This window comes from Ceratotherium simum, chromosome 17 (genome assembly GCF_057802395.1).
Source record: "Ceratotherium simum simum isolate JZ-2026a chromosome 17, ASM5780239v1, whole genome shotgun sequence".
Taxonomy (NCBI): Eukaryota; Metazoa; Chordata; class Mammalia; order Perissodactyla; family Rhinocerotidae; genus Ceratotherium; species Ceratotherium simum.
In genome coordinates, this window is record NC_141916.1 from 51,550,036 (window position 1) to 51,562,631 (window position 12,596).

At 37.5% G+C, this 12,596-nt stretch overlaps 1 protein-coding gene across 1 annotated transcript in view; it reads left to right on the forward strand.

The window, feature by feature from the left end:
* Nucleotides 1-12,596, forward strand: part of LOC147914821 (uncharacterized) — a 28,901-nt gene that overhangs the window by 4,122 nt on the left and 12,183 nt on the right. The window contains 1 exon segment of the mRNA XM_087441923.1: nucleotides 6,313-6,395. Coding sequence (XP_087298049.1) covers nucleotides 6,313-6,395 — 83 coding nt within the window.

Genomic DNA, 12,596 nt, shown 5'->3' on the forward strand with positions numbered 1-12,596 from the left:
TTAATTTAAAGTCAACTGGTTCTAGGTGTTAATCATATTTACAGCAACACCTAGATTAGTGTTTGACTGAATAACTGAGTACTATACTCTAGCCAAGTTGACACATAAAACTGAACATCACAGGAGCTGGCCCTGTGGCATAGAGGTTAAGTTCACAAGCTCCACTTCCGTGGCCCAGGGTTGGCAGGTTTGGATCCTGGGCCCAGACCTGTACACTGCTCATCAAACCTTGCTGTGGTGGCAGCCCACATACAAAATAGAGGAAGATTGGCAACAGATGTTAGCTCAGGGCCGATCTTCCTCACCAAAAAAACAAAAAATAAAATGGAACATCACATTCCACACTTTGTTGATTTGGCACTGATACTAATCTTCTTAAACCATGCTTAATCTCCAAATAAAGATATACTTCTGCCTAATATGATACAACTATCTTACACACAACATGCTAAACCTTTCCCTAGAAGATGCAATGTTCTTGGGTAATGTTCACTCTTTTCCTTGATAATCCTGTAATTAAAATACTGAGATGAAAGTTAATTATTATCAGTACATCTTATCTTAGATGATATGGGGATAAGAAAAGGAAGAAAAAATATATTATATATAAATATACATATACATATGCACACATTCACATATTCATAGCAAAATCATGAAGAAATATTTATAACAATTACAGTTCTCATTTTGCAAATGATCACATGATCGTAGTTGATATTTAAAACTACCTCCTTCCACCATGTGTTTCATATTCCCTTCTCCCTCAGCAAGCACCTCAGCTGGTTGTAATTCTTTTTCTAGTGGAGTGATCCAAACATTCATTCCTGAAGGGTCTGGGACATTAGCATTTCTGCCTGAATTGAGTGTTATAATTCTCCTTGACTTTAATCACAGGACACAGTAGTACTAAGAGAGGTCCTAAGGGCTTTCCTGTATTCCAGACATACTCTTCCTTTCCTCCAATACATAGTAGGAGTCCAATTTCCCCTTAAAATCGGGATCAATTACCCAGCTGATATCAAACCAAGTGGGCTTGCCTCCTGGTGAGTTAAATAAGACTCTACACCAGTGGAAGTTGTCTCACAAAGTAAAGTGTATTTGCAGCAAATAGGAGGCCATGAGGAATCATTTCCAAAGTCATGGCGTCCCGGAACAAAGGAAAGCAGGAACTTTTATTTGGTTGGGGAATGAATATTCAAAAGAAAGAGGCGGGTATTCACTTGCGCAGGTTCAGTTGGAGAACATGCTTCCACATAATGAGACCTAAGCTCCTCCTGGAGAGATCTTTGCATTAAAAATAAGGCAAAGGTCATGGGCATAGCTCTTGTGGTGAGGCTTGGTCAGTTTCAGGATGGCTGGTGGTTACATCTCCTTAACACACAAAAGAAAAGAAACAACTTGGAAAAACAGTTAATTGTTTCCAAACCCACCTTTGAGTTTCTAGAGACACCTAGTCGGTGACACAGCCCGTATAGTAACTCCCTTGTTTGCCTATTGATTCAGAGGCATGAGGAGCCCAAAATGGCCATGTGGTAGTCTTAACTTCCACTTCAATGGAATCATTGCTGTTGTCCTGGTGGAAGCATACCTCCCTTGGGAACTAAGACCTCTAGACCAGTAAAGCGTAGAGTCACAGGGACAGAAAGCAAAAATTTTTCCAGTGGATCAGTAAAGCTAATAGTGAGTGGAAGAACTCCCATTTCCACTCCTCGATTCCTAGGCCCTTGAATCCTGGCTATGGAAAAAACAGGATGATATATTATATTCTGATTTCAATCATACACTGCCTCCAAAACTGGTTGTAAGAGGGACCAGATACAATAACTTATCCTTCACCTTAGAAAAGATATCTTGACATGCCCTACACCAGTAGACCCCTATAAATTTGACCAAGATAGAAAGCCCCTGAATTTCTGTTGGATATATTTCCCATCCTCTGATATGCAAATTTCTTACCAATATGTCTAGATTAACTGATACTTCTTGCTACTAGATCCGATCAGCAAAATATCATCAATGTAATGGACTAGTGTGATGTCTTGTGGAACAGAAAGGTGATCAATGTCTCTATAGACTAAATTATGATATAGGTCAGGAAAGTTGATATATTCTTGAGGTAGGACAGTGAAAATGTATTGTTGGCCTTGCCAGCTGAAAGCAAACTGCTTCTGGTAGTTTTTGCTAGCAGACATTGAGAAAAAAGCATTTGCCAGGCCAATAGATCATACCAGGTACCAGGGACTGTGTTAATTTCCTCAAGCAACGAAATGACATCTGGAAAAGCAACTTCAATAGGAGTCAACACCTGATTAAGTTTACAATAATTCACTGTCATACTCCAGAATTCATCTCTTTTCTGCACAGGCCAAATAGGTGAGTTATATGTGGATTTGTTGGTGATTACGACCCTTGTTTCTCTCAAGTCCTTTTTGGTGGCACTAATTTCTGCATTCTCTCCAGGAATGTGGTAATGCTCTTGACTTACTATTTTCCTTGGAAGAGGCAGTTCTAGTGGTTTCCACTTGGTTTTTCCTACCTTAACAACTCTCACTCCACAGGTCATTGAGCCAATGTGGGGATTCTGCTAGTTGTTGAGTATGTCTATTCTAATTAAACAATCTAGAACTGAGAAAATAACCATGTGATGGGTTCAGGGACCCACTGGACTCGTTGTGAGGCAGACCTAAGCTAAAACTTCATTGATAATCTGACTAGTGAAATACAATGATGTTTTGGGTCTCCTGAAATTAGTGTCAATTCAGAGGCAGTACCCAGAACTCCCCAAAAGTCTAAATCTTTCCTTCTTCCCAAGGTAAATGGTCATAGATCTCTTTAAGGAAGGATGGGAAAAAGATTATATAAATTTTACCCTTTAGCAGAGACCTTCCTCAAGGGACTTACCCCCCACTTTTAATTTAAAAGGTTCTGACTCTGTAAACTGGCTCAAGTCTGGGAATTGATTGAGGGGACATGACCCTCTGTTTTGGTCATTCAAGTTAGACCTCTGTTCACTCAACCTAGAACTTTTCCACTCAAGGGAGGCCATTACAGATTCTTCAGGCAAAACAAAGTTAACCTCCTCGCACAGGGGTAGAAGGGCTACTTCTACTGGCAAAAAGGACTCAATCGAATTTAGGGTCCTATGTCCCCAGCTTGATTGGAATCTTCCCAAATGTCCACATTCTAGTTTTCAAGATCTCATTTCCTTCCCAATCGGTGCCCTCACGTTTACAGAAGACATCTGCAATTTTGGGGATCCAGAACATCCCTCTCACCAGTCTCCTCACAATGCAGCTAACAGCAGTTTCACTGTAGGCCAAATTCCCTGGAAATTTTTCAGATGTTTTCAGGGGCTCGCCTACTTTGTCCCTGCACACGTTGTGTCTGATAACAAAAACAAGCAGTGAAGACTCTCTCCAGCAGATGGAGCCATTAAACGAAGGTGTTAGAAAGGTATCGTTAGAAAACTTCCTGTTTTCTCCACAGCCTTCTGAGACATTGAGAGCAACTATTAACATCAGTAACTGACTTACCCACTATAGCTTACTTATGAGAAAGAAAAAATAAAAAATGCAGTGAGTAGACACCATGTAAGAACTTAGGGAATGAGAGAAAGTAGTTAAACTTTAAAAATCCTGACATCACCCGAGGCAAGCTGTTACGGATGCTAGAGCATAAAAGCATGAGCTGACCTGTCTTCAGAGCTTGGTGACACATTGTGATCTCTGATGATTTCCAGAAAAAATGTGAGGGAGGTGTGCGTGCACGTTCTAGAGACTGGGGCTGGGAGGGGGCAAGGAGGAGGTTTTAAGTTCCCTGTGGCTAGTCAAGCTGTCTACTGATATCGCTGAAATAAAACTTGTACCCAGGAACTGTGAAAACTGAGATGTATGAGGATTCATAATGAAATCCAGAGAGTGCAGTGGAGGAACAACAGTGTGCCAACACAATTTTATGTACTCCCTGTCTCTTACTTTACAGTGTTTCATAGACCTGTTCCACGTTGCTATACAATGTCAGCATTTGCCATTTTAGAGTATGTCATATTAATTAGAGCAATGATCAACACTTTACATTACCATTCACCTATTTTTATGAACATATTTTTACTAATCTTTTTCTACTCTAAAGAATGTTGAATTAAAAAATGTCCCTCCATTATTAACAATAATGAGTTTATTAATTTATCAATTGCATCTTTTCTACTAAAATAAATCATTTTTCTCAAATGCCTTTAAGAAGAAAACTGATTTGATTTATGGACTAAACCGACCCATGAGTCTGACAGATAAAAAGAGGTCTTAAGATTAACATTAGAATATTATCTGCTTAATCAAATTTTATGAATTCAGTCTCAGGTAGTGTATATACCGAATATGTGTTTGCTGAATGAGTAGAAGAATAGATGAAAGTATGGAAGGAATCTGGCTTTTACAGAAACCTACAAGTGACACCTGCTCAGTAGTAATGTGATTTTTATGTTAGGAAACTACAGAGTGAGCATAACATAACAAATATCTAGCAGAAAAAATGAAAAGTAACAAATTTGGAGTTTTGAAGGAATTTTCATTCAGTTGGATTATAGTAAAGTCTTTTTCTTGATTTTGGTATGAGTCAGAAGTACTTGCGTGATTATCAATTGTATATAATCATTGGAGTATGTGATCATTTCAAAGAAGATCCAAATATATCAATTCCTTAGTAAGTTTAACACCAATTTACTATAGTTTCAAAATTCGAATTGAGGATTGACTGAGATTAGGATAGAGGTTATTCTGGGCTCCCAAACTAGGGAAGTGTTGAGAAAACACAGAGCTCATCTGTCGCTAGTTAGAGCACCATTTTTTCATCTCCATAGTTCATCAGGTTCCTTGCACAGCTCAATCAAATAGTTAAATTAGCCTTAAATTTAGAAAAATGTGAATCATTGGAAACATATAAGCAACTAGTCTTAACATCTGATTTCTCACAGTTTCCATTAACCAAAGATTAATCATACCTCCCCACTCTAAATATAGATAGAAGTGAACTTTAAAATGACACACAGATGGTGAGAATTACATTGTTATAATAAGAACAGTGGCAACAGAGCCCGGACTAAGGATTTGAGCTATGCCAGCTCGGGAGAAAAGATCAAGCCACTACATGATCAACATGGCTCCTGTGGATACTTTTGTGAAAAAGAGTTGGCTACAGAGATATGACTTAGAAATTCAAATTCATCAGGATATTTGAAAGAGTTGAAGTGAACAGCATCTCAGCTGTAAATTGAACAAACCAATAGAAGACAATAGTGCAAAATAATCACATTTAAACAACTTTAAACAACTCACTCTCCGGGGTTCCAAACTCAAATAATAAAAAAAATCACCACTTAAATAGCACTTAAGTATTTGTTGAGTGTAGTTCTAAGTGCTTTTATAATATTAAATATATTTGAACCTCATCAAAAAACTACTAGGTAGACACTGTTATTATTACCATTTTAAAGATGAAGAAACTTATTCTTCTGGAGAATGTGAATAAATTTTACAAAGTCTCACATCTAGTAAGTGGCAGAGCTGAAATTTAAACTCAGGCAATCTGGTTTCAGAGTCCATGCTTGACTACTCAGTTATACTGCACCTAAGGGCCAGATGGTGAAGTTAGTTGAGTGAAGATAAGAGTTTTGGGGATCGTGGTAAACTGAGGCGGACGTTCAAAATCAGCACTATTGTTGTTTTGTAATTAAACCTCCTGTGTGACAAAAAGCCCGTAATAGTGAACCAAATACCCTGGTTATCCTTGGTATATAGCCTGCCTTGGCCCAGCACTGTATAAACTTTATCATGCATGTCATGCATATGTCTTAGCCCACAAACATTAACAACGGCAATCATTAATGGTTACTTTAGTTCTGGAGGAACCACCTGTGTTTCAGAGACAGTGTGTCAGGGAAATAAACATTAGTCTGTGGTTTAATATATCTCAATACGGAAAATTTCATGTAGGAAGTACACTTTTGAAATTAGAAAAATAACCCCTAAGGAATTGATTTGCTCCATGATTTTAACAGTGAGAGCTATATAAATAGTCATACTTTCCTCCTAGTTCTGGCCACCAGAAATTTCAAAGTTAAATTCAATATTTAATAATCATAATTTTGCTTAGCTTTACGGCTGTATGTTAAGCTGCTTCCCCTTCTTTCTTCCTGATAATTAATGAATATTTCTCTAAGTGCACGTTTTTTTGCAAATCAACCCAAAAACATCTAAAATAAATGTTGGTAGAAATAAATGTGGTTTTTTTGTTTTATTTTTTGTTTTTAAGGCATATCCGGGATACTTTTTCTATAAGCAGCTGTCTGGATTTGGATTCATCCCCAAGTATCTTCCAGAATATTTTGAGAGTAGGTTAGTGACTGTCAAGAGCCCTATTTTACGCTTGTTACTCTCCCCTGAGGAACCATATATTTTACATCTCCTGTAGCACTAAGCACAATGCTATGAACAGAGTAGGTGTTCAAATGAATTAACTAATAAATGACTGAATGAAGTTAATATCTTCATTTTCAAGGTGCTTAGAAGCACCAGTTAAGCCTCTAACTCTCCTTTCTTTAGGATTTAGGCAGCAATTCTCTAAATTCAGAGGATTCGGTATTTTCTCAAGTTCTGTAAGAGTCCTAAGAGTTCATATGAATAATTGGTCTAGGAATTGGGCCAATTATCAGTGTATTTCCTCTTAGCTCCAAATCTACCCTTCATTCCCTGCTCTGTTATAATGGAGATGGACTCTGGAGATATTTCTCCTCTGCCAGTCGGCACGACATGAAGTTTTGTCAGTTGAAGGCACTGGGGGGATACTAGAAGAGGAAGGAGTCTCCTCCCTGATTCCAGCGTGCTTTGCTCATCAGGCTGTTGCACAGTTTGGGTTTTCTTCAGTACCCAATGGCCAGCTGCATGTAGCACCTTTCCCTGGGCCAATTCTAACGGTACCCTCTCAGATGCCTTCAGAATGCAGTTGTCCCAGCAGGACAGCTCTAGTCCATGATGGGCTTCCTCTCACTAGATACCCTCTGGTAGTTGTAGAGTCAGTTCCCAATTGTAGCACCTTCCTGTGGACATTTTCCCCAGCACTCCAGAGGGCAGATTTGCAGATTTCTGCTGACATGGCACCTCAGCTAACATCTCCGTTATCTACTGAGCCATGCTGGTGCCCTCTCTATTGACGCCTGGATTTCAGTCCACAGTTTGATATGGGATAAACTTCTTCCTTGAGTGTTCTGTCTCAGCCTGAGGGGTAGTGACTACTCCCTGTGTCTGATATTCTTGTATTCCTTCAAGTTTTCTTTACCTCCTTTTAACCAGTGTCTCATTGCTTCAATCCTCTATTAATAATATTTTTGTATTAAACTTTCCCAAATTATTGTGCATTTCAGTCCCTTGATTAGACCCTGATTGATATAGGAATGTAGTTAATTCAACTGGAATTTTACTTGATCCATTTTGCTTACCTCCAATACCACTAGAATTTCTCTCTAATTCAATGGTATTCAAACTTTTTAAGTAATGGAATCCTATTTAGAGACAAAAATCTCATGTGGAATACCAATAGGAATGGCACGTGAAAAGCAGAGGTGCTTGGATTTGGATGGCAAGGTGCCCCATGTATGGATCCTCCTCCTCCTCCCTGCTCTTTGCCCATGGTGGTCTTGAAACATCTCTCCAGAATATGAAAGAATCTCAAGACACAGTGTCTTAGTCTGTTTTGGCTGCTGTAACAAAATACTACAGACTGAGTGGCTTATAAACAACAGAAATTTATTTCTCACAGTTCTGGAGGATGAAAGTCCAAGATCAAGATGCCAGCATGGTGGGGTAAGGGCCCTTTTCTGGGTCACAGACTTCTGGTTGTATTTTCACGTGGTGGAAGGGGCTAGAGAGCTCTGTGGGGTCTCTTTTGTAAGATACCAATTCCATTCACGAGGGCTTCACCCTCATGTCCTAAGCACCAAATACCATCTCCAAATACCATCACATTGGGCATTAGGATTTCAACATATGAATTTTGAGGGACACAAATATTCAGACCATAGCACATAGCTTGAGAATCAGAGCTCTGTATCCACCTTTTATATAATAAAGTGAGGACTCTTCTTCCAAATTTTACAAATTATTTTGGCATATTCAGTATAGCCAGCGTATACTGGATGAATATCCAGTTCCTCTTTTATTCAAGAAATGAAATAATGTCCTTTTAGACTGATCCTGTTATCCAATCCTGGAGCAATAGGATATAATCACAAGAACTTGGGGATCTCTGAAGGAAATGTCTTTTGTTCTATTAAATCGAAGAGTTGACTCATAATGAGAGAAGATAATGGAATGAGACGGGATGTTTATGGGGCAGATTTCTAACTTCAGTTCTCGAGATTGAAAAATATAACTTCTGGTTTTACTTCTTGCACAGAAAACAATGAAACTGCCATTGTCTCTCTGGAAAATCCCCATTCTTACTGTGACAGAAAGGGAAACACAGAGAGGCAGCTTTTTCCTTTCATAGAGACATGTATTAGACGTACTTTCTCAGGGGAGTCCTCAGTCTGAAAGGTCCTCACCTCACATCTGCACATTAACTTGAGATGATCCAGCCTGTAATTCAGACAATGATAGAATATGAGCTACACTGCAGAGATCTCTTTCTATGGAATCAACATAAGAGCACTGCGCTCTGCCAAGCACATCAATATTCTGAAAAAAAGTGGAGTAAAACTAGCTATTTATCTTCGCAATTTCTTGCTTTTCTTATGTCAACATGAAATAAACCTGGTTTTCAAAATTGGTATGGAGAGGGCTGAGGATGTAGTGATTATACAGTACAGATTTTGTGTTCTGGGAAAATTTCGTGGAAGGAGGAAAGCATAAAATGAATAAAGAAGATATCATTCTCCTGAGCCTTCCATGGAATTGGTACCTTCTGGAAACAAGAAAAAAGATTTCATTTTGTTTGTTAGCAGGCTTATTGTTTATGTAAAATGTGATCATCCACAAAAATAAAAACCAAACAAAAAACACTTCTCCCCAGTTCATATTATAAGGAGAACTATAGTAAGAGGGCTTATATAAAGTAATTTCCAGACTATGCATTGATTATTTCCCGTTTGAGTTCCCACATTTAAAAGGCCAATGACACAATTTTCTGAGTACAGATAAAATTAAAACAAATGAGCTTTAGATCGTTGAGCACAAAAGTCCAAATTGTCAGTTGAATTTATGAATTGAGAATGTGACTAAACAGAGTTGACAAACTCAAATATCTACAAAGGTCAGGAGGTCATGTGAGTGAAGACGCTTAGTAAGGACTGTGGCAAACTGAAGAACGCATAATCCCGTATCAGCGGTTGCAGGTAGAATTAACAGTGGCTGAGTTTCCATTCAGAGATTATGGAATAATTGGTCACAAGGAGACCCAGGCATGTGTGTGTTTTGAAATTAAAGTGTTTCTAACGCAACCAGATTTGAGGAGCATTACCCTCTTCCATTCCAGCCCTCAGCTCCCATAAATTGCTGCTAGGATGGATTACAGGCTGATGATGCTGGATTTTCCAGCATTTCAGGAAACTCAGATTTTTGTGTGACAGCTTTTGATTTTTAAATGTCATCAAATGATACAAAATGTTTTTTAAAACATTGTTTAGGCAAACAAAGGAAGTATAAAGGATAAATCCAATCCAGAGGTCACCAGTTTGTAAGTTTCGTGTTGGAGACTTATTTTCCTAAGGAGATATAAAATATTCAAAAGGGAATTTAACTTTTGAAGAGAAGTACAGTAGGAAAAAACATGCGCTTTGGAATGAGACAACCTAGTTTCAGCTGTGTGAAACTGAGTTGTTTCGTCTTTTGATTCCTGATCTGTAAAATGCATATAATAAAATATGATCTTCCTATAAAACACAGAATTATCATGAGGATCGATTAATGAATACCCAGGAAAGTATATTGTTTAATTAGCTCTGGCTTCAGGCTGGATGTGGGGACTCAACTGGTGTCTTCAGGGGTCTGTATTTCTCTTTATCTTTTTATTTTCTTTTCCTGTGAATCTGGGCTTTCTTTATAAGTTACTTTCTCCATGAGGCTTGAAAATAACTTCAGCATAGAGACTCTTCCCACCTCCTAATCCTGGAGAGAGAGAAATAACCTCCCTCTCCTGGTGTCCATATATTATATATCAGGTAAGACACTTAAGAAAGACTTAGTTCTAGAACACCATCCAGTTCTGAAATAATTTTTGTATTATGGGAAATGGAAAACTAATTGGTTGGTCTGGTTTATGCACATAACCCTTGGTCGCTCTGGCAGGAAGGGAGCACCATACACGACAGTCCCAATGGGTACAGCTTACGTTTGGGAGAGATTTTTCCTAAAGGAAAATTAAAATACTGAAAGCTATTACCATATAATATGTGCCTGTGAAAAAATAAGAAAGAAAAATAGATATTTAGTACAGAGAGTAATTAAAGAAATGGCTTCAAATACAGTGCATGAAAAATTACTGTGTAGCAAAGAGTTACAATTAGTCTTTCTATGTCCACTAAGAAAGAAAGAAAAAAATTTGATTGGATTTTCTTTCTCTGATTTGGAGAAGAATAATTTCTAAACACGAGGAATACATGCTAAATATATTTTTCTGAAACTTTGACAAATTTTTTTAGGTTTCGGGTTTCACACCACACTTTTGATCTCAAACTTAGTTTCCCTTTTGGAAAAGAGGAAGAGGTAAAGAAAAGCACAGATTCGAGAGTCTTGTCACTCTTATTTAAGGCCCATCATCATCTGGATCATCTTAATTCTCCAATATTTTTACGACTTCTCTTCAATGTAAACCTACCGTCCAGCTAGGCCACTCACTTTCCTGTTAATTAAAAAAGACAACCATAATTATTCCAGAAGAAAAGGGCTGCAGCCTTTGCCTAGGTCTGGATTAGAAGAGCAATTGTTCCAGAGAAGCTAAGAAATTGTGATTCATGAACAGGTGGCAGAAGCACCTGCTCCCTGCAGGAAAGTTAGAAACCAAGTAGCAAAGTAAAATTGCAACACTAAGTGAAGGCTCCACTTCAGTGGAATGTTAACTCTATCCTGTCCCTCCAAGATGTATATTAGTGCCTGAACTTGGGGGCACTAAGATATTGGTGGAAACAGCTTCTGGGAAAGGAAAAGACCTTTATCCGTAACAACATTAGCCTGGGGTCAAGGTATGAAGAAGCTCAGGGTGACAAAAACAGCAAGGACAAAATTACTGGTTACTTTCTCATGAAAAATCCACATATCTATATCTTCCTTGCTATCTGTGTAAATTATCTGATAGAATGATGCCAGCTGATACAAACTCCCTTGTATAGACAGCATCCTCCCTCTTTCAATGATTCATCCTCCCTCATTCATATGTTCCATTCTTCCATCTCCAATCACAAAAACAGAACATTGGATCCTTGATTACCCAAAGGTCAATGCTGTGAAGTAAGAAATGTTCAGCTCCTGTACTAAACTGGTAAAATCTACTCCCATTATACTCTTATAATGAGAAAATAAACACATTAAAAATAAAAATTAAACTAGTTTTTGTCTGCTTTCAAATATATCAATCAAGCAATCTAGTGCCATTTAGTGAGTTGATAAATAGCTCTCCACACATTAAATGTCTTAAGGAAAGCTGAGTTAAAGAAAAGTAAAATAATTAGTATTCATAACAATATATTTGTTGCTAAAAAAAAATAAATTATCTAATATTCTATACATGGGTTTTAAAACTCAGTGCAGTAGATATTGTCTTGGAAAATTGCATGTGAGGCATTTATTTATATACATGTTCATTCTTAAACATAAAAGCTAAAGTTATCCAGAAAAATTTCTTATGTACAAAATACTTAATTCTATGTTAATAAGTAAATAAATTAAACATTTTTTGTTATAAAACAAAAATCATTATGTCACAATGAAAATATTGTATTTGTTATACTGTGAGGTAGTTATTGAATTATGGCAGAGAGGATTAAACTTTCGTTATGTTCTGTTGCTTTGAAAGAATCCACAGTATCCACAAATACAAGTGTAATGATAAAATATTTACTCTTCCTAGCAATTTGTTCACTTCATTTATAGATAGGAACTGAATTTGGCCAAAATAAATTTAATTGAATTGTTGAGGGGAGGTTAGCCTGGGCCCGAGACTCAGGTTTCATGGAAGAAAGAAGCCACACTGCCTAATAAAGCAGTGAGAATGACGAGAAAGAGACCAAAGAAAGCAATTTTCCTTTGCTACTTGGTTTCCTTCCAACATATTAGGGAAAGGGTACAAAGAATTTTCTTTAAAAAGTGAAACAGAGTTTTTGAAAAAAAATTAGTTATAAAATAACATGAATAATATGATACCACTATATAAAATATTTGTTCTTACACAGTACCTATATTCTTATTCCACACACTATTTGTGTGTCATTTCCTCCATACCCAAAGCTCCTATTGACTCATACGTGCTGACAATTTCAAGCCGTTAACTTTGATTAATATCTCTTCCCCAAAATCTAGAATCTTGTATACAAATGCCTAGTAGACAAA